This window comes from Ranitomeya imitator, chromosome 2 (genome assembly GCF_032444005.1).
Source record: "Ranitomeya imitator isolate aRanImi1 chromosome 2, aRanImi1.pri, whole genome shotgun sequence".
In the NCBI taxonomy this organism is placed as follows: Eukaryota; Metazoa; Chordata; class Amphibia; order Anura; family Dendrobatidae; genus Ranitomeya; species Ranitomeya imitator.
The window spans coordinates 345,218,431-345,242,097 of NC_091283.1; the positions used below are offsets into that span (position 1 = coordinate 345,218,431).

General features: G+C 45.5%; 2 protein-coding genes across 2 annotated transcripts; both read right to left on the reverse strand.

The window, feature by feature from the left end:
• Positions 1-275: 275 nt before the first annotated feature.
• LOC138666527 (C3a anaphylatoxin chemotactic receptor-like) lies at positions 276-10,978 on the reverse strand. The gene is made up of 2 exons (XM_069754741.1): positions 10,881-10,978; positions 276-2,416 (listed from the first exon to the last, which is right to left on the reverse strand). The coding sequence occupies exons 1-2, from the start codon at positions 10,976-10,978 to the stop codon at positions 1,453-1,455; spliced, it is 1,062 nt and encodes a 353-aa protein (XP_069610842.1). The 3' UTR covers positions 276-1,452.
• A 6,788-nt stretch (positions 10,979-17,766) lies between these two features.
• LOC138667426 (formyl peptide receptor 2-like) lies at positions 17,767-18,891 on the reverse strand. Its single transcript, XM_069755636.1, has one exon. It carries the CDS (start codon positions 18,842-18,844, stop codon positions 17,885-17,887), a length of 960 nt encoding a protein of 319 aa, XP_069611737.1. The 5' UTR covers positions 18,845-18,891; the 3' UTR covers positions 17,767-17,884.
• Positions 18,892-23,667: the final 4,776 nt, after the last annotated feature.

The following is a 23,667-nucleotide window of genomic DNA, read 5'->3' on the forward strand; positions in this document are numbered from 1 at the left end:
CCATCTCCTGGGAAAATAGTAAGAGGAACTGCTAACCATAAGAGCTTGGAGAGAGAGAGAAAGGACTCCGCTAAACAAAAGAGCTTGGAGAGAGTGGGAGGACTACGCTAACCAAAAGAGCTTAGAGAGAGAGGACTCTGCTAACCATAAGAGCTTGGAGAGAGAGAGGACTCAACTAACCATAAGAGCTTAGAGAGAGGACTCTGCTAACCATAAGAGCTTGGAGAGAGAGAGGACTCAACTAACCATAAGAGCTTAGAGAGAGAGGACTCTGCTAGCCATAAGAGCTTGGAGAGAGAGAGAGAGGGAGGACTCAGCTAACCATAAGAGCTTAGAGAGAGAGGACTCTGCTAACCATAAGAGCTTGGAGAGAGTGGGAGGACTACGCTTACCATAAGAGCTTAGAGAGGACTCTGCTAACCATAAGAGCTTAGAGAGAGAGGACTCTGCTAACCGTAAGAGCTTGGAGAGAGAGAGGGAGGACTCAGCTAACCATAAGAGCTTAGAGAGAGAGGACTCTGCTAACCATAAGAGCTTGGAGAGAGAGAGGACTCAACTAACCATAAGAGCTTAGAGAGAGAGGACTCTGCTAACCATAAGAGCTTGAAGAGAGAGAGAGGGAGGACACAGCTAACCATAAGAGCTTAGTGAGAGAGGACTCTGCTAACCATAAGAGCTTGAAGAGAGAGAGGGAGGACTCAGCTAACCATAAGAGCTTAGAGAGAGAGGACTCTGCTAACCATAAGAGCTTGGAGAGAGAGAGAGGACTCAGCTAACCATGAGAGCTTAGAGAGAGAGGACTCCACTAACAATAAGAGCTGAGAGATACCCATTGACTCTGGATGTGGAAAAGGACTCTCCTTTATAAACTGTGCTCTGGTGATCTGTGATGGCCGAGTTACTGACACCACTATACCAAGTATGATAATTGCCAGATGTCATAGCTGTGGGTCATTTTCAGAAGGTCCACATGGACAAACTGAAATACATTATCCCTCTCTCTTTTGCTTCAGCAGTGCGGGAAATGGTGTTGGACAAGTTTAATTTTTTTGTGAACTGCTTATTGAATAAAAAATACTTTCATGAATTTGAGGAAATTGAACTCGAAATCCTCAGAGATGAGTGGACCGATCTCCTAATTTATACATATTATTCATGCGTTTAAACTACAGAAATTTCACTGTCACTTTAGTTTGGTGAAATTGCATTTTTTTTCACCATTTAACTTCACTTGGGATTATTTTTTCACCTATTTGGTAACATGAAGGGAGGCTTTCATAATTAAATTTCATCATGCAAAATTCAACACCTCGTTCTGCTGATGGGAAAGTAACATTTTATGATTCTTGGAATGAGAGAAAAAAAGGAATCCAAATGGAAAAATGAAAAATATCCCAGTCTCCAAGGAGGGGATTAAGAGGTGTCATATTCAGAAGAACCCAAGAATATACATTACACAGCAGTAGTGCGAGCGTTTCCTGCATCTCCTCGCTCTCTGCTCAGGTCATTAGGATGGTCACCTAAGGCTCTTTCTAACCTGGAGAGGATGGATCTGAGGAAACCTTGTTGGAAATTCGGGCCCATAAACACATAAATGATTGGATTCAGGCAACTGTTCACACAAGCCAGGCTGATACTGATAGTGCGTAATATATGGTATGTTATGTAATATCCATACAAGGGTATTAATGGCAAGATGTAATATGGAAACCAGCAGATGAAGAAACATGATATAACAGCGGTGATGATCCTGGAGGATCTCTGAGATCTCTGGGATCTCTTACTTTTTAATAGTTTGTAGAAAATGGTGGCATAAGAGGTGACGATGATGAGAAACGGGATCACACACATTATAACCAATCTGATCCACTGAATGGCCAGGTGTAACTCTCGGTTATAATCATAAATGTAATAACCATATACACACCATTCATCTAGAGAACGTACATGGTATCTATATATGTAATACAGTGCGCCGGCCACAGTGAAGCTCAGTCCCCAGATGATCGCTGCAATGATTCTCACCAGGTTACAAGATCTATGGACTTTGGCCCAGAATGGCCACATGACGGACACCCAACGGTCAGTACTCATGGCCGTCAGTAGGAGAACACTGGCGCTCATGTTCACATTAAACAGAAAAATGTTCACTATGCAATTTGCAATATGTGGGATGTATGAGGAATCTGCTAACTCAGCAATTCTCAGGGGGAGAGATGAGCAGCACAGGAAGTCCGCGATGGCCAGGTGGAGGAACCACACGGCACTGATTGTGTTCTTCATCCTGAATCCGGCAATCCAGATGACTAATCCATTACCGATAATCCCGAGAGCAAAAACAATGCTGTATAATGGAATGGACGTCTTTTGTATAATGTTAGTATAATAATGTATCTCGTCGTATTCGTCAGGTGACCTGAAAATACAGAATAAGGCAGACATTACGGAAATGAAGAATTTATAGTTTCACCAGTTTCTCCCTTGTACATGGAGGACGGGGCTGACATCACATTGAGATCACACTGTGGAGCAAGAGGTAGCCCCACTATATCCCCCATTGTATAGCGGGGTCACAGAAATCATTGCTACTTTGATTTTATTTGCCCATAAACACCTAAGAACCTTTTGCAATTCCTATGATAAAATGTAAGAAGGGTAATAAGACTAATCTGCAATACATATGGCCGTACATCCATGAGTCCAGAATGACTTAAGAGCTCGTACCTACAGATGTCTCCATTATTAACTTACATCAGAGTTTAATAATTCTGGGGGAGCATGGCCTAGCAATGGCATGGGACAGAAGCATGGTGTGAGAGGTCCTGCTGCTCACATGGAGAAAACCTGCATCTGATGAACTAACAGCACCTGGGGAGAGCTCTGGAGCATGGGCACCACATCTAGAAAGCTGGGTGAAGTGGAGGACGGGTGCAGCTAATCCCTTGGTCCAGTGAGTCGCTGAAGATACATGACAAGAGATAACCTTGAGAGATACTAGGAGGCTGCGGAGATTAGCTCCTGTGGACCTGGGACTCTAGGGAGTGTGTGTCTACAGCCACATGTATTACTAAATGAGCAATACTTATCAGGGGAACGCAGCATTATGGACAGGAAGAGCAGAAAGCCCTCACCGTCCTCTTCCCCCTCCACTGCAGAGACACCCATGGCTTCAGGGGAAGCAAAGACAGGAAATATCCAAAAATTCTTCACTGACCCAACAGGCTCTGCTAAACCAAGAGGACTCAAAATGGCTGAAAGCCCTCACCGTCCTCTTCCCCCTCCACTGCAGAGACACCCATGGCTTCAGGGGCAGCAAAGACAGGAAATATCCAAAAATTCTTCACTGACCCAAGAGGCTCTGCTAAACCAAGAAGACTCAAAATGGCTGCAGGGGATTCTTCTTTTTAGTCTTCTCAGTATGTGTCCCCTCCCCCTCCCAGAATGAACCAGACAGAGGGCAGTATAGAACTCAGCAGAGAAGGGTTGACTGCACAGCCTCCAGCCCCTTGAACATGATGGATTAAATAAAAGACCTGCGGGGATAAATGTCAGAGTTACCCACAAAAACTGATATGGAAGGATATATACAGTTGGAGAACCTATATAAAGTGGAGATTCACTCTATTAATGCCACTGTGTCCCAAGTCACTGATAGAGTGTCACAGCTGGAATCAGCCTCCACTGTGCTGACATCTGAACAAGCTACCCAAAAGACTCTCCTTGACCAACATACTCAGCAGATAAACGCCCTGTTTGACATGATGGAGAACTCTGAGAACTAAAATCAACGCAATAATATCCGCGTCTGGGCTCTGCCTGAGACCACAACATACCAGGACCTGATGCAGACCTTGAAAGGAATATTTAACACGCTTTTGAAAAGGAGTCCAATGGAGGAAATCATCCTGGATAGAGTGCATCGGGCCATCAGGCCTCGGAGTAATGACACCAGCAGGCCAATGGACATTATCTGCTGGGTTCATTTTTACGTGGTCAAAGAGGACATAATGGCGGAAGCCAGGATCAAGGGCCCCTTTGAGTTCGACGGAGTCCATCTGCAGTTCTTGGCAGACTTTTCTTGGAGAACCCTGGCCAAACACAGGGCTTTACATCCTGTCTTGGAGGCATTGAGAGATCGGAACATGCCCTATTCATGAGGATTCCCTTTCCAATTGCAGGTATGAGACCAGAGGGTAGTGGCATTTCTGAGGGATCCTCAGGGCTTGCAGGGATTTCTGGAAAGGCTGGACCTGCCACAGGTTCAGATAATTGGCCAACAAACATGCCAAGACCTGTGGCGCCTTACAACAACCATCGCAGACCTTCCCAGCAACCACTGCCGCAACAGGGCGGACGTAGCCGCATAGGCTCTCACTCATCTTCCACACAATCTGCAGAACAGTGACACTTGCTCATTGTTCCTCTATAATTTTTGTAAAGATGTGGACCCTGTCAAGTGTACCCGGACCAATGAAGCCGGTATGTCGATCGGGACTTAACCATGACTAAGAGGGGCACCTTGCTCCTAGTGATGAGCGAACGTGCTCACTACTACTTGTTACTCGCCCGAGTATCAGTGTACTTGGTGTACTCGTCGAGCACCGAGCATTTCCGGGATTATTCGGCGGTAACTGGTGTCTCCACCCAGCATTTTTGGCAGACTTTAGAGACCCAATCACGCTGAAGGGATTGTCTGCCATGCCATGAAATGCCGCAGCCATCTTTGTTGTGGTCGTGCAGTGATTGGCTGGCCGTACAGCATCATCACGAGTATAAGAGACCTGACGCCGCTCTGCTCGCCGCATTCAGCTCCGGATTCAGCGAGAGTAGTGAGAGCTGCTGCTGAGACAGGGTCAGAATCGTGCTTTTAATAGTTAGTGTAGGTCTGCAACTGTTAAATCCACAACTCCTGAGAAACCAACAGTCCTTTATAGGGCTAATTCGTGGGTCCCGAGATTGCAGCGCTAGGTAGGCAGGGCACAGCATATCCACATCAGTGCAAGGCCTGCAGGCACTGTATGTGCGTACATTGCTCCCACTGCATCCCTCCCAAAGCTCCATAACTGCTGCTGCAGCTTATTCACTATATACCTAGTTGCAGTTTTCATTTTTTTTTCCTTTTTCCAAAAATTCACCCCCCCCCAAAAAAAAAAAAAAATACAGTCTGTTATTTTAGACTGAGTCCTGGTGCATCTGTAGAAAAATCATAGTTTGTCAGGCATACGCAGCATAGTTGTGTGTGCTAGCCTTGTTCTACTATATATATATTTTTTTATAAATTCACCCAAATGCCCCCCAAAAAATAATTAATACAGTCTGTTATGTCAGGCTGAGTCCTGTTGTATTTTTTGGGGGGTTTTTTAAGTCGTATTTCCGCAGTAGCATAGTTCTGTGTGGTAGCCTTGTGCCACTCTTTTTTTTATTTTATTTTGATTTTAAATTCACCCAAAAACAAAAAAGGCCTCATATGTCGTCGTGCTCCAAGTTTGGGCATTTTAGGCTGGTTTTACACTTGTTTTGTTGTCTGTGACGCTACTTATATACAGCTCTATTTTGCATACCACCTTAAAAAATACAGGCCACATATTTGGCAGTGTAGTATTTCCGTGACAGGCCTCATATATCTGCGTGCTCCAACATTGGGCATTGTAGGCCGATTTCCCACTTTTTTTACTGTCTGTTACTCTACTTATATACATACTAGATGGTGGCCCGATTCTAACGCATCGGGTATTCTAGAATATGCATGTCCACGTAGTATATTGCACAGCCCACGTAGTATATTGCCCAGCCACGTAGTATAATGCCCAGCCACGTAGTATATTGCGCAGCCACGTAGTATATTGCCCAGTCACATAGTATATTGCCCAGCCACGTAGTATATTGCACAGCCCACGTAGTATATTGCCCAGCTACGTAGTATATTGCCCAGCCACGTAGTATATTGCGCAGCCACGTAGTATATTGCGCAGCCACGTAGTATATTGCCCAGCCACGTAGTATATTGCCCAGTCACATAGTATATTGCCCAGCCAAGTAGTATATTGCCCAGTCATCTAGTATATTGCCCAGTCACGTAGTATATTGCCCAGTCACGTAGTATATTGCCCAGCCACGTAGTATATTGCCCAGTCACGTAGTATATTGCCCAGTCACGTAGTATATTGCCCAGTCACGTAGTATATTGCCCAGCCACGTAGTATATTGCCCAGCCACGTAGTATATTGCCCAGTCAAGTAGTATATTACCCAGTCACGTAGTATATTGCCCAGCCACGTAGTATATTGCCCAGTCACGTAGTATATTGCCCAGCTACCTAGTATATTGCCCAGTCACGTAGTATATTGCCCAGCTACCTAGTATATTGCCCAGTCACATAGTATATTGCCCAGTCACATAGTATATTGCCCAGTCACGTAGTATATTGCCCAGTCACGTAGCATATTGCCCAGCGATGTAGTATATTGCCCAGCGATGTAGTATTCAGCACAGAGCCACATAGTATATTGCCCAGTCACGTAGTATATTGCCCAGTCACATAGTATATTGGCCAGTCACGTAGTATATTGCCCAGTCACGTAGTATATTACCCAGTCACGTAGCATATTGCCCAGCGACGTAGTATATTGCCCAGTGACATAGTATTCAGCACAGAGCCACGTAGTATATTGCCCAGTCACATAGTATATTGGCCAGCGACGTAGTATATTGCCCAGCGACGTAGTATTCAGCACAGAGCCATGTAGTATATTGCCCAGTCACGTAGTATATTGCCCAGCCACGTAGTATTATTGCCCAGCGACGTAGTATATTGCCCAGTGACATAGTATTCAGCACAGAGCCACGTAGTATATTGCCCAGTCACGTAGTATATTGGCCAGCGACGTAGTATATTGCCCAGCGACGTAGTATTCAGCACAGAGCCATTTAGTATATTGCCCAGTCACGTAGTATATTGCCCAGTCACATAGTATATTGCCCAGAGACGTAGTATATTGCCCAGCGACATAGTATTGAGCACAGAGCCATGTAGTATATTGCCCAGTCACGTAGTATATTGCTCAGCCACGTAGTATATTGCCCAGTCACATAGTATATTGCCCAGCCACTTAGTATATTGCACAGCCCACGTAGTATATTGCCCAGCTACGTAGTATATTGCCCAGCCACGTAGTATATTGCCCAGTCACGTAGTATATTGCCCAGCGACATAGTATATTGCCCAGCGACGTAGTATTCAGCACAGAGCCACGTAGTATATTGCCCAGTCACGTAGTATATTGCCCAGTCACGTAGAATATTGCCCAGTGACGTAGTATATTGCCTAGCAACGTAGTATTCAGCACAGAGCCACGTAGTATATTGCCCAGCCACGTAGTATATTGCGCAGCCACGTAGTATATTGCCCAGCCACGTAGTATATTGCACAGCCCACGTAGTATATTGCCCAGCTACGTAGTTTATTGCCCAGCCACATAGTATATTGCGCAGCCACGTAGTATATTGCCCAGCCACGTAGTATATTGCCCAGTCACGTAGTATATTGCCCAGCCACGTAGTATATTGCCCAGCCACGTAGTATATTGCCCAGTCACATAGTATATTGCCCAGTCACGTAGTATATTGTCCAGCCACGTAGTATATTGCCCAGTCAAGTAGTATATTGCCCAGCTACGTAGTATATTGCCCAGTCACATAGTATATTGCCCAGTCATGTAGTATATTGGAGTATATTGCCCAGTGGCGTAGTATTCAGCACAGAGCCACGTAGTATATTGCTCAGTCACGTAGTATATTGACCAGTCACGTAGTATATTGCCCAGTCACGTAGTATATTGGCCAGTCACGTAGTATATTGCCCAGTCACGTAGAATATTGCCCAGTGACATAGTATATTGCCTAGCAACGTAGTATTCAGCACAGAGCCACGTAGTATATTGCCCAGCCACGTAGTATATTGCGCAGCCACGTAGTATATTGCCCAGCCCACGTAGTATATTGCCCAGCTACGTAGTATATTGCCCAGCCACGTAGTATATTGCCCAGTCACATAGTATATTGCCCAGTCACGTAGTATATTGTCCAGCCATGTAGTATATTGCCCAGTCGCGTAGTATATTGCCCAGCTACATAGTATATTGCCCAGTCACATAGTATATTGCCCAGTCACATAGTATATTGCCCAGTAACGTAGTATATTGCCCAGCGACGTAGTATATTGCCCAGCGACGTAGTATTCAGCACAGAGCCACGTAGTATATTGCTCAGTCACGTAGTATATTGGCCAGTCACGTAGTATATTGGCCAGTCACGTAGTATATTGGCCAGTCACGTAGTATATTGCCCAGTCACGTAGTATATTGCCCAGCGACGTAGTATATTGCCCAGCGACGTAGTATTCAGCACAGAGCCACGTAGTATATTGCTCAGTCACGTAGTATATTGCCCAGTGATGTAGTATATTGCCCAGCGACATAGTATTCAGCACAGAACCACGTAGTATATTGCCCAGTCACGTAGTATATTGCCCAGTCACGTAGTATATTGCCCAGCCACGTAGTATATTGCCCAGTCACGTAGTATATTGCCCAGTCACGTAGTATATTGCCCAGTCACATAGGTATATAACAATGCCCACGCAGTATTTAGCAGTGTGTGCACCATATCCATGTTAAAAAAAAAGTAATTAAAATAAAAAATAGTTATATACTCACTCCTGGGATCCAGCGAAGCTGTGTGATGCAGCCGCCATCTTCCGTTCCCAAGATAACATAGTAACATAGTAACATAGTTAGGCCGAAAAAAGACATTTGTCCATCCAGTTCAGCCTATATTCCATCAAGATGCATTGCGAAATTACCCAGATGACTTAGCGGTCTCGCAAGACCGCTAAGTCTTCTGGGTAAGTTCGCAATGCATCTCTGGGAACGGAAGATGGCGCGAGCGGCTCGGCGGAGTACGGAGTGTGAGTATAGCAGGTTTTATGTTTTTTTTATTATTTTTAACATTACATCTTTTTACTATTGATGCTGCATAGGCAAATAAGTTCACATAGACAGTAATTGGTCATATAGAAGACAGGGCATAGTGACACTAGCAAAATGTATAACAAACCATATCCATATAATATGCCAAGATTACATAATCAAAGCAGAGTCTTCATTATCAGCCAAAATGAAGTCATGAGTAAACCATAAAAGGAAAGAAAGATCTGTGGGCTGAAAAGGAAAAATAAGAATCATAACGATAATAATAATAATAATAGTAGTAGTACTATATGATCCATGGACAGATAGATTGCACACAAACTAATAAAGCATACACGATAAAATATTGGATCTAGGCTGGGGGGTCCTAAAGTACAAAAAAGAGACCAGATACATAGAATAACCACCGCCCAACCAAAGAAGTGACATGGATGACCGAAATGTGGAAAGGCTAAGATTGATACCTGTATGATGAGCTGTATTCACTAACTGAACAAGAAACAACATAGCCATCAAGATGAGAAAAGAAGCTGCCCCAAAGGATATAGAGAGCGCAAAAATCGTACCTGGCAAAGTAGTATCACGAGGCAGGGATAATACCGCTGACGGAAAGTGGTGTAACGTGGTAACGGAAGCGCCGTTCGGACGATGTGCGCATGCTCCGCTTTTAGCCTAGACGCAAGCGCAGTTTTATCTTACATGTCCCTATGCATTCGTACATTTCCGGTCCGCCAACTTAAAACGGCGCTTCAGTTACCACACGGATGCAGACACGTTCCCAGGTATTGAATAATCAACTGGTATATAATATCTCATCTCATAATTTAGCTCCTACTGAGTTTCAGGTGTTACAAAAGGGCCTTTCTTTTTGCCTACCCCACCATTTAATGAGTTTTTATTGGATCAAGAACTTAATAGATCTTTTCGGTCTCTCCGTCTTAGAGTGCATTTTTGGCGGTGGTTATTCTATGTATCTGGTCTCTTTTTTGTACTTTAGGACCCCCCAGCCTAGATCCTATATTTTATCATGTATGCTTTATTAGTTTGTGCAATCTCTGTTCATGGATCATATAGTACTATTATTATTATTGTTATTATTATTATCGTTATGATTCTTATTCCTCCTTTTCAGCCCACAGATCTTTCATTCCTTTTATGGTTTACTCATGACTTCATTTTGGCAGATAATGAAGACTCTGTTTTGATTATGTAATCTTGGCATATTATATGAATATGGTTTGTTATACATTTTGCTAGTGTCACTATGCCCTGTCTTCTATATGACCAATTAAATGTGAACTTTTTTGATGGAATTGTATTTTTTATGTTATTGATTTTCCCATGTTACTTTTGTTTATAGATAAATACCTAGAAAAAGGCCATACGGCCAAAACGTCGACTCTGTATGATTGGTCTAAATAAAACTGAATTTTTTGTCTCTATTTGCAGTATTTGCCTCAGGTTTATCTACGTATTATATACTTTTTTCCTGGAGGTACTTTTTACTTGACGGCTACCCCCTTGATCTATAGTATATTACTTTTTGGGGGCTGTTGCCAGTCTGACATTATGTCCCTGAGTACCTTTTCTTATAATTAAGCTGAAGCTGAGTCTATTATAGCCCAAGTTAACATACCGGGCCAATTCTTACATACCCCAACTGAACAGCTCAAGACTCGCGATTATGAAAAAAGCATGTGAAGAAGAAGATCGCACTACAACTTCACTATGTAACTTTGGCCGAATATCATCGGGCCCAGCGAATACCCCATGGATTACGGGACTCCCTTAGACCCACATTGTTTTCTGATAGAAGTGACTTCTGTAACAAATTTGAAGCTATTCTTAACAAATGTTCAATGGATCTTATCCTATTGACAGTTGAATTTTTACATAAAGAAATTCCCACCATTGAAGCTGAGTTTGACAGCATTGAACAACCACTTCATAGCACCCTCTCGCAAGAAGAATTCACTAAGGTAAAGACTCATGTTGATAAAACCACCTATGAGTTTTCAATCCCAGCTATACAATTACTGTCTATGTGAACTTTTTTGATGGAATTGTATTTTTTCTGTTATTGATTTTCCCATGTTACTTTTGTTTATAGATAAATACCTTGACAAAGGCCATATGGCCGAAACGTCGACTCTGTATGATTTGTCTAAATAAAACTAAATTTTTTGTCACTATTTGCAGTATTTGCCTCAGGTTTATCTACTTATATACAGCACTATTTTGCATGACAAAAAATACTGGCCACATATTTGGCAGTGTGGTATTTCCTTGACAGGCCTCATATATTTGTGTGCTCAAAGTTTGGGCATTGTAGGCCGGTTTACCACTTTTTTCCTGCCTGTTACTCTACTTATACACAGCACTATTTTGCGTTTAAAAAAATACAGGCCACATATTTGGCAGTGTGATATTTCCGTGACAGGCCTCATATATCTGCGTGCTCAAAGTTTGGGCATTGTAGGCCGGTTTACCACTTTTTTTCCTGTCTGTTACTCTACTTATACACAGCACTGTTTTGCATAAAAAAAATACAGGCCACATATCTGGCAGTGTGTTATCGCTGTTAGACATCTGATGTATTTGTGGCCTACAAATTGTGGAAATTCAGGCCTACATTCAGCTTTATTTGATGTCTGTTACCCTAGTTCGTTACACTATTTTAGTTCAAAAAATTACAAAATACAGGCCACATATCGAACAGTGTGGTATCTCGTTAAAAACACTTCTCTTTCAAGTTGTTATGGCTGCTTCATGACTGTGTTAAATGCTCCAACTACTACACCACCATCATCATCTTCTGCCTGGAGGCAGTCACTGCACACATAGAAAGTCTGAAGATCACAGTGTGAACGCGTGGGCGGTGTTGTACTCTGTCTCTGTATTACAAAGGCGTTTGCTCCCGCCAATAAAAGCGGTAATGCCAGATAGCAAGGAGCCATGTTCACAGTTAGCGCCAGAGAGCCTGGCACTGTGCGCTCCATGAACGTGCGAACGTGCGCTGTACTCAGTAGAGAGAGACAGTTCATGCTCCGTGTTCAGCTTTGCAAAACAATAATTACAGGGCACAGGAATGACAGAGGACGTTGGTACGGTCAGCATGGTACTCGCTCAGCATTTTCCCAAACAAGGCCCTCCTTGTGAGAGTCCCCCACGCCTCAGGGCCAGGGCGACAGGAGGTTGTGAGAAAAATCCGCTTACTTTGTCAGTGTTCCACTGCCTCTGTTGGATTGGAGTTGTCTCTCTCACCTGTACTCCTTGCTTTGCCAATGAACTGTGACCTATTCTGCCAGCGTTTTCAGATGGGAATTTTTTCAATAATTCAGCAAGAAGGGCCCTATGGTCCTCCAACTTTGTAGTAATTTTCGAATGTGACATTTGGATATTATTGGTAAATATGTATGGGAGAAGATGAACAAGCTTGTGCCACGGGTGTGTTTATAGACTCGGACGGTGCACTCTTCTTTAAACTTATTTTTTCACAAGCATCCATCAATTTGTTTGGTTTTCCTCCAACACTGATCTGCTTTCTCTAATTCAGCATCTCACGAACATGTTGCACTTTGCCCTTTAGACAGGCATGTGCGTCGTTGGCAACATATTTTTGACAGGCATTTTTTTAGGCCGAGTATAACACGCGCATCTGTTATACCGATCTTCTGATGGGCATGAAACACATTCTGGTAATTGCTGGTGGCTAAACGACTAATCATTGTAGGCTGTATCCTGGATCTCATACTTCCCATAACCACCGCTGTTATTAATCATGTATGTTCCCATTCCTGTCATCACCATGCCCCTTTTCCTGATCACTTCATCCAACGATTCGTCCGTCATTTATTTATTTTTTTTTTAAAGTGCCTTCCCAGCAGCAACTGTGTAGGAAACCACTTTGCAGTTTTGCAAGGTGCTTATGATGCCCATAAATAATTTAAAAAAAAAAATAATAACCCCCCCATGGGGAAATGTTTGACAGCCCATGCACTTAGTGTATGGGCATTACAAGTCTAGGAGACCTGCTCCTTTACATTGGGCCTACTTTTTAATGAGGCCTTCCTCCATCTCTCATCATTTTCCACCACTAGATCACCAGGGTTCATGTGTTCCGCGCTGCTACAGACAGTCAAATTTTTGGCAAGGGTGTCTATGATGCCAATAGTATGTTTTTAGTAACTGTATCCCCCTTGGGGAAATGTTTGTCCCCCTTGAGGAAATGTTTGTCAGTCTATACACTTAGTGCATGGGCATTACAAGTGTAGGAGACACAATCCTTTACATTGGGCCTAGGTTTTAATGAGGCCTTCCTCCACCTCTCATCATTTTTCACCACTAGATTACTAGGGTTCATGTGTTCCGCGCTGCTACAGACAGTCAATTTTTTGGCAAGGGTGTCTATAATGCCAATAGTATGTTTTTAATACATGTTGTATCCCCCTTGGGGAAATGTTTCTCAGCCTATACACTTTGTGTATGGGCATTACAAGTGTAGGAGACACAATCCTTTACATTGGACCTAGGTTTAATGAGGCTTTCCTCCACCTCTCATCATTTTCCACCACTGGGTCACTAGGGTTCATGTGTTCCGTGCTGCTACAGACAATCAATTTTTTGGCAAGGGTGTATAGGATGCCCATAGTATGTTTTTAATAAATGTGTCCCCTTTGGGGAAATGTTTGTCAGCCCATAGGCACTTATTGTATGGGCATTACAATTGTAGGAGAAACACAACTTTAAATTGGGATTATATTTTAATGAGGCCTTCCTCCACCTCTCATCATTTTCCACCACTAGATCACCAGAGTTCATCTGTTCCGCGCTGCTACAGTCAATTTTTTGGAAAGGGTGTCTATGATACACATGAAATATTTTTTAAAAATTTACCCCCCATGAGCAAATGCTTGTCAGGTGAGGCACTCCATTACAAGTCTCAGAGACCCACACCCCTACATTGGACCTACATCTGTCTCCTGAAGTGTCTCTTCTTTACCTGCCACTAGATGACCAGGGTGAACGTGTTCTGTACTGTTATAGGCCAGTGAATTTTGGGCAAGGGGGCTGTGATGGCACTATTTTATTTATTAAAAAAGGACCGCCCATTGGCCAATTGTTTGTCAGCTCATGCACTCCATTACAAGTCACAGAGACCCACACCCCTACATTGGGCTACTTCTTAACTCTGTTTCCTGCAATGTCTCATCCTTATCTCCGACTACATGACCTGGGTGAACATATTCTGTACTGTTATAGGCCACAGAATTTTGGGCAAGGGGGGCTGTGATGTCAATACTACATTTTTAAAAAAGGTACCTCCCATTGGTGGCAAAGACTTCATAACATTTGTGTACCTTAAAGAGCTCACTTGAAAAGCTCCTTTTTACTTTGCCTGGTTGCTCACATTGGACACAATACACTTCATATAAATTTGATAAAGCAATGCTGTTAGTTTGGCTCAGTAGTTTATCCAAAATATTTGTTTGTCCACTATATTAGTTCCTCCCCTTGAGAGCCATAACTTGGGTTGCATCAAATGTACAAATGGCGAATATACAAATGGCGATTTGGACTCCAGATTAAAATACTGTTTACCGAATGCATTCAGACAATTACATACGCTGTCCGTATCTGGCCCCTGTCCGTGTCTGGCCAGTGTTTGTGTCTGGCCGGTGTCTGTGTCTGGCCTGTGTCTGGCTTAGCCTCCATGTCTGGCTGGCATCCTTGTCTGTGTCTGGCCCCTGTCCGTGTCTGGCCGGTGTCCGTGTCTGGCACCTGTCCGTGTCTGGCTGGCATCCTTGTCTGTGTCTGGCCCCTGTCCGTGTCTGGCCGGTGTCCGTGTCTGGCCGGTGTCCATGTCTGGCCGGTGTCTGTGTCTGGCCGGTGTCTGTGTCTGGCCGGCGTCCATGTCTGGCCGGTATCTGTCTGCGTCTGTGTCTGGCCTCTGTGTCTGGCCGGAGTCTGTGTCTGGCCGTGTCTGTGTCTGGCCGTGTCTGTGTCTGGCCGTGTCTGTGTCTGGCCGGTGTCCGTGTCTGGCCGGTGTCCGTGTCTGGCCGCTGTCCGTGTCTGGCCAGTGTCCATGTTTGGCCAGTGTCCGTGTTTGGCCGCTGTCCGTATCTGGCCTCTGTCTGTGTCTGGCCAGTGTCCGTGTCTGTCCGGTGTCCATGTCCGGCCGGTGTCCGTGTCTGGCAATTGTCCGTGTCTGGCCAGTGTCTGTCTCGGGCCAGTGCCCGTAACTGGCCGGTGTCCATGTCTGGCCGGTGTCCGTGTCTGGCCGGTGTCCGTCTATGGCCGGTGTCCGTCTCTGTGTCTGGCTGCTGCACGAGGACAGCGTGGAATAGTATAGACTGCACTACTCCACACAATAGTATATTAGGCCCTGTTCACACTGAGCTTCTGCAGTGCATCCTGGGGCTCTGCCTGAATCCCCCTAAAATAAGATTCACATAAATGAATTCCATTTGTTTCTTTTTTCTGAAATTGACTGTCTGATGTATTTTCTTAGAGTCTCAGTTTGTGTTTTTATTCTAGTGTCCACTTTTCTGTAGCTGTTGGGACAGATGGACACATTCAGAAAAAATAAATAAATCACGTGGAATTCATGTGAACTCCTTTCCTGTCATTGCAATCTATGGCTCTATACAGGATTCAGGCAGAACCCACTGGGCGCAGTAAAGACAGTGTGAACAGGCCCTAATGTAAAGCACAGGCATTAGACTTTAAGTGCTGATCCCTATTATGGCGACTCTACAATTACAGAACTATATATGCAGCACATATACACAGATATACACTATACATGTACACATTACATGGGAGAGATGTGGAAACCACAAGAAGAACGACCATACGAAAAAGAACTATAAGCAATAAAAACAACTTTTTATTAAGTACAAATGTTAAAATGTACAGACGAGAAGGGACAAGGATGGGGGGACAATGGTACAGGTCACACCACGAATACTACCGTGTAAAACACAGACGCGCAGGCCCAACATAAGCTCCCTATGTTTAAATGATGTAAGTATGGGGAGTGGACACCATTAGAGCAGAAAGGCTTGTAATAAATACGTCAAACAATCCCTGGAACACCTCAAAGACACCATGCATCCCTAAATCAGGACAAACTACTGTTATGCTGCATGTGGGAGATGAACGTCCAGGGGAGATTATTAGTGACCAACAATAATAGCAGCCATTACTGCACCTATAACACATCCCACCATAGAGTCGACCAGAGTATCACAAGTATAACCCGTATAACAGGCAGCACATGCTGTATCAATAAATTACCTGGTCAGAGGTGGTGAGTTCACAGTGTCCGGTGTGTGGCCCGCACGTCAGACCCGACGCGCGTTTCGGAGCGAGGGCTCCTTCGTCAGCATGTATTCGTATGTACATGCATATACAGAACTTCAAGCTGTCATTGAAGTTAGAGGGGGAATACACGGTAATAAGAAATAGGGTATGTGAACTTTTGATCAGGGTCATTTGGATGTTTTGGGGTGTCATTATTATTTATAAAGAGAAAACACAGTAGTTTGACATAAAATGGATTCACCCAACCACTAACCATGAGTGGAGAAAAAGTTTTGGTGTTATCATTCATATTCTCTGAAAAAGGCCAAGAAAGAAAAAATTCTGACAGGGTATGTAAACTTTTGAGCACAACTATATATTTATATATTTACACACCACATATATACACAATCGTACTATATACTGTACATATGTACACACATACTATATACACACATACACACATTATATACTGTACATGTACACACAGATACACATATATACGTATACTTATCAGGTCCTGCTGATTCACTTGTGCAGATCCCAGGACAGTGCTTTATGAGCAGCCATGATGAGTAGGAGGGGACACAGAGAGGGCTGCAGACATCTTCCTGACCCCCGCGCCATCTAAACTGTGCTGTGCTGTGAGACGGCCCCTCCCCCTCACTCTCACATTCTATCCCGACATTGCCGGCTATTAAAGTGAAATGAATATTCACTGCTCTCCACGCCCATGAGCTCATTTCTGTTTAGCAGCGGGCACAAGCATTAGCCAGCAGCCGGCTCCTGCCTCCTGTCACCCGCTACTCCTCCGCTGTTGCTGGTGCTGGGCAGGCCCCCTGACAGGCCCCATAGCAACTGTGTGGTGTACGGTTATTAGTGACACACCACTGGCTGTGGCCCCTGAGGCAGCGGGGGCCCTCAGCAGCTGCCGGCCCTGTATGCCAGCAGATGTCAGTGCCGGGGCCCACTGGAGAATGACCTGGTGGGCCAGTCCGACCTGGTGTACATGTTTGGTATCTGCATGCTCATAATGACCTGGAGAATCATCATGGCAGGTCAGTGTTAGCATTTGGTGAACATAGTAAAAAAAAAGTAAAAAACAATTGTGGAACTACACTTTTTTTTTGCAATTTCACCGCAGTTTGATTTTTTTCCCCATTTTTCAGTACATTATATGGCAAAACCAATGGCGTCAATCAAAAGTGCAACTCGTCCCGCAAAAAACAAGCCCTCACACGGCCATAGTGATGAAAAATAACAAAGTCATGGGGCAAAAAACAGAAACACCCAAGGTGGTGAAGCGGTTAACTGATGTGATCTACTGAGTCACTTTATTATTATGGTGGAATTACAATTTGTTTTTCACCATTTCACTTCACTTGGGATTATTTCTCACCCATTTTTCAGCACATTATGTGGTAACGTGAAGGGAGACTTTCATTATTACATTTCAGCCTGCAACAATCAGTCCTTCATGGGAAAATAATGTTTTATGATTTATGGAAAGGAAAAAGGAAGGAAACTGGAAAAATGTCCCAGTCTCCAAGGGGTTAAGAGGTGTGACATGGAGGAGATCCCAGGAATATCCATTACACAGCAGTAGGGCGAGTGTCTCCTGTGTCTCCTCGCTCTCTGCTCAGGTCATTAGGATGGTCACCGAAGGCTCTTTCTAGCCTGGAGGGGATGGATCTGAGGAAACCGTGTTGGAAATCCGCTGTCAGAAACACATAAATGATCGGATTCAGGCAGCTGTTCAGACAAGCCAGACTGGTAGTGATAGTTTGTACTATATGGAATGTCATGCGATACCAATAATTGATTATTATGTAATCTCCATAATAGGATATGATGTAATCTCTATAATACAAGTATATTAGTGGCCAGATGTAATACGGAAACCAGCAGATAAAGAAACACAATATAACAGCGGTGATGATCCTGGAGGATCTCTGAGATCTCTGGGATCTCTTACTTTTTCTAAGTTTGTAGAAAATGGTGACATAAGAGGCGACGATGATGAGAAACGGGATCACACACATTATAATGAATCTGATCCACTGAGTGGTCTCGTGTAACTCTGGGTTATAAGGAGATCTGTAATAATAATATCGACACCATTCACCTAGATCACCTACATGGTAGTCATATACATAATACAGAGCACCGGCCACAATGACGCTCAGCCCCCAGATGATCGCTGCAGTGATTCTCACCAGGTTACGAGATCTATGGACTTTGGCCCAGAATGGCCACATGACGGACACCCAGCGGTCAGTACTCATGGCCGTCAGGAGGAGAACACTGGCGATCATGTTCACATTAAACAGAAAAATGTTCACTATACAACGTGCAAAATGTGGGGAGTCTGAGGGAAGTGTAGCCCAGTCAGCAATTCTCAGGGGGAGAGATGAGCAGCACAGGAAGTCCGCGATGGCCAGGTGGAGGAACCACATGGCACTGATTGTGTTCTTCATCCTGAATCCGGCAATCCAGATGACTAATCCATTACCGATAATCCCGAGAGCAGAAACAATGCTGTATAATGTCATGGACGTCTTCTCTAGAATCTTATCATAATCTATCTCATCGTATTCGCCAGGTGACCTGAGGAGACAGAACAGGGCAGACATTAGGGGAATGAGGAGTTTATAGTTCCATCAGTTTCTCCCTTGTACCTGGAGGGCGGCGCTGACATCACAGTGGGGTTACACTGTGGGAAGGTAATAAGGCTAATCTGTAATACATATGGCCGTACATCCAGACACCTCCCAGGTAGAGGGATGGACCATGCACATTCTGGCCACACCCCTGACCACGCCCATTTCCCTTTTCTTCCCCGGCAGGAGGAATTGTCAGAGGGGTGCTGGCAGTGAGGGACATTCAGCAGACGCCTGAGCCTGCTGGGGGTAGACCCAAATCCAGGACTGTCCGCTGTATCCGGCACAGGTGGGACTTCACATTGGTATTGTCGACTACCGAAAATAAGTGCGTCCCCAAGGGTCACCGACCCCTCTTCCTCCCATTCCCGAATAACGACATGAGTCTCAAGTTGGATATTATTGGCCACATTGGCCTTTATTATAAACAAACAAAACATATAACCATAAACATGAGATGGGAAGGGGTCCTTGAAGCTAAAAGTCTGGTGTTAACCATAGTATAAACAAGTGGACAAGAGATCAACCGTAGATTACTCTCAGCCGTTACCCCACAAGCTCGAGAGCACCAAAATACCCCGAAGGGTTACCCTTGTCAACGTCCAACTTAGGAATCTGGCCCACCATTACCAAGTGTCAGGAATCCTGACCGTTGCCACCAATATGTCACGATTCACACCGTGACTGTCACCCCTACGTCACGGATCGGGGTGACTGTAGGCCAACAGACGGCTATAACATGTGCAGGGGGGCTTATCTTAGTTATTCCTCCACTCCACAATGTGATGAAAAAAACACACACAAGGCTAATGACCTCTTAGTTTACAGCAGGGGCTTATTCTAAGCATCCCACTGCTCTACAATATACCACGAACTGCAGGGATTTATGTATATCCCGCTTACAGTTCCACTTAAAACTTGCAGCTCTCTGGCGCCCCCCTTACTCTTAGGTCAGATTAGGTACTGCACCTAGGGTAATTAGTCGCCAGAAAGGCTGCCTGCTATGTACTGGCTATTGGGCACGCTGGAGTGATGCGATAAACTACTCCCACTCAGGCAGGAACAATAATTATCAACGCCACAGTCGCTACAACAACACCCAAAGGCCTGCACGGTATGCTGCCACCAGCTTCGATTAAACGGGTCCGAAGCTAACCCAAAACAGTAGCGTAATTCCCTTCAGGAGACGGGGTACGCTTTAGAGCATGAAGAACGAAAACTAGTAATTTATATATTTTACTCCGTTAAAATTAAGGCAGTGTTTATATAAAAATATTACAAGGATGTTGCAAAAAAGACAATTGCAAATATGTACAAAGTAATTATAAAAAAACAAGGATTACATGAGAAATCAACACTTACATGTGTTCAAAGCATTGCAGGCAACCAGGCTAGTGGAGTTTCCATCTGTCCCAGTGCATTAGGACTCTGGTTAGGAACAGCTCTTCAAGTCAGACTCACATGGGCTCCAGCAGACAGACTCCCCAGGTAAAACTAACTGCTCAAAGCCTGGCAGACACTTATAACCCGCAGCCCATGACATCACCAAAAGGGCTGGCTCATCCAGACCCTCCTCTCTCTTCCGTCTTAGTAGATTCAGCCTAAATTTGTCTAATTTCTATAACTCCGCTACAAAACATGTCATAGTCATAACAAACCCAGCATTCATCTCGTATTAACTTTGGCATTCTAATGAGACCAAATATGTCCTATTTGTGATACATAATTACAGAGAAATCCAAACTCTTTACCTGATAGAGTTAGAAGCTCATGTTTAGAGTGATGGATAGATGCTCCAATGGACTTTAGCAATCTCTATTTAAGATTCTTTTAGTCCCCGTCATTGGCCCAATATCTTACAATAATGGAACAAAGGACTTCCATGATTCTGGAGGCTTCCATACCAGTTTCAGCTAGTACAACTCTCGACTGCAGCTATGCCAGTCGTAAATACCCTGGAGAGGGGGGTGAGGGGTTTGGGAGCTGAAAGTCAGGAATTTCCAGCAAGAAGCAATAAAACTCTTCTACACTCATTGACAAGCTAAACACAGACTGAAGGGGGGTCAACGCCCGCCCTATGTGTGCTGACAGAGAAACTAAACTTATTATATATATTTTCCTCACACCTCCCCCTTCAGGTGTGCGCTACGGGGCAGGACCTGATGGTGCTCCTCCATACGCACCTCAGCAGGTTCACCCTGGTGGGCCAACCCATCACCATTGCCATGCACTGGCTCCATGGTGCCTCCGCCTACCCAGTGCACCAGGTAGTGAACCTCCCTCATGCCCATCTGGCACTTTCCCGGCTTGATAGTCAGTCCTGCTTGGTAAATTCGCCTGAGCACCTCCTCGAGATGCTGCAGGTGTTCCTCCCAGGAGGGACTGAAGATGGCAATGTCATCCAAGTACGCCACTGCGTACTTCTCCAGTCCCTGAAGCAGGAGGTTGACCATCTGCTGGAAAGTGGCAGGGACATTCTTCATGCCGAAGAACATGACCGTGGACTCATACAGTCCAAAGGGTGTGATAAAGGCGGACTTCTCCTGCGCCTCGGGGCTCAGGGGAATCTGCCAGTATCCTCGACTCAGATCCATTATTGTCAGGTATTTTGCGCCAGCTAACTTCTCAAGCAGCTCCTCGATGAGCGGCATTGGGTGCGCGTCGGAGGCTGTAATGGCGTTGAGCCCCCTGTAGTCCAAGCAGAACCGGGTGGACCGGTCTTTCTTTGGCATGAGAACTACAGGTGAGGCCCACGCGCTCTTTGACCGTCGAATCACCCCCAGCAGTAACATCTCATCGATCTCCTGGCGCATAATCTGCTGCACCTGGTCAGAGATTCGATAGGGTGTTCGCCGTAGTGGGGTGTGATCCCCGGTGTCTACCTCGTGGACTGCTAACTCAGTCCTTCCAGGCCGGTTGGAGAACACGACCCGGAAGGGTTCCAGTGTGGATTGCAACTGCAACCGCCATGGTTCAGTTAACAAGGCGCTTACCTCCACGTCCTCGATGGACCCACCGGCCTTGGCTTGGGCCAGCATGTCCAGGAGGGTGTCTTCCTCCCCGTCTTCGGGTACGCTGCAGACCTGTAGGACAAAAGGTTCATGTTTGTGATGAGCCTTCATCCTGTTGACGTGAAAGGCCTTTCGCCTACCCCGCGGGTGGTCAAGCGTGACCACGTAGGTGACTTGGTTGAGCTGTTGGTGGATGACGTACGGGCCCTCCCAGGCTGCCTGAAGCTTATCCGTTGGTATGGGGACCAGCACCCACACCTTCTGACCCACATGGTAGGTCCACTCCCGGGCGTTCTGGTCATACCAGTGCTTCTGATCAGCCTGAGCCTGCGTCATGTTGTCATGCACCAACTGCATCAAGGTCTGCATCTTGTCACGGAAGCGCATGACATGCTCCACTATGGACACTTCAGAAGGGTTCAGCTCCTCTTCCCAGGATTCTCTTACCAACCCAAGGGGTCCCCGGACTCGCCTACCGTACAGGAGCTCGAAGGGGGAGAACCCCATCGAGGCCTGCGGAACCTCTCGGTATGTGAACAGCAGGTTTGGGAGGTACCGCTCCCAGTCACGCCTTTGAGTCTCAACCAGCATGCGTAGCATCTGTTTGAGGGTACCATTGAAGCGTTCACACAAACCATTGGTCTGTGGGTGATACGCACTCGATAACAGGTGCTTCACCTGCATTTTCTTACAGAGAGCCTCCATTAGGCGAGACATGAATTGGGTACCTGGATCAGTGAGCATCTCCCAGGGAAATCCTACACGTGAAAAGATAGCCAACAGGGCATCCGCCACTTTATCTGCCCTAGATGATGACAGAGCTACTGCCTCTGGGTACCGGGTAGCGTAGTCTACCACAGTAAGGATGTATTGCTTTCCAGAGCTGCTGGGGAAAGCCAGCGGGCCCACAATGTCCACCGCGATACTCTGGAAAGGCTCCTCTATCACTGGCAAAGGGATCAGCGGAGCCTTAAGAGCAGGCCCCGCCTTCCCCACTCTTTGACAGGTGATACAGGAGCGGCAGTAGTTTGACACATCTGTCCCCATCTTAGGCCAATAGAAGTGTTGAGACAGCCGGGCCTTACTTTTGCTGATCCCCAAGTGTCCAGCTAGCGGGATCTCATGGGCAATCCGCAACAACTCACCCCGGAATTGCTGTGGGACGACCAGCTGTCTTTCCCTCAACCACTCCTTTTGTGATTCTCCGAGTACTGTCTCCCGGTACAACCTTCTTCGTTCCCAGAACACCCTCTCCTTATCAGTCTCGGAGATGGGCGTCTCGGCGAGTTGTCTCAAACTCTCTAGGCTCGCATCTGTGTGCAGAGCGGTCTGAAACTCCTGGCTAGGGGAAGCCAGAAGCGATGTCAGGGTCCCTTTCCCACGGGAACCCTCTTAAACCTGCTCTGGGTCCACCTCTGGTTCAGTCACAGTGACGACTGAGGAGGGTCCGGAAGGCAGACAGTTATCTGCGTTCTGGGCACTCTGACTGCGGGTGACAGCAGCTACGTAGGCTGTCTCCCCGGGGATTTCTACCGACCCATCAGCCGACGCTGCTATGGGCTCTACCTCCCCATCCACCCCCATTACCTCAGGAGCAGGGCTACTTATGGGCCAGTTACCTTCCTCGGTGGCACTGGTGAATTGCATGGCATCACCTTCCTCACGGTTCCCATGTGTCTCCCCATTTCCTGTAGCACCGACACT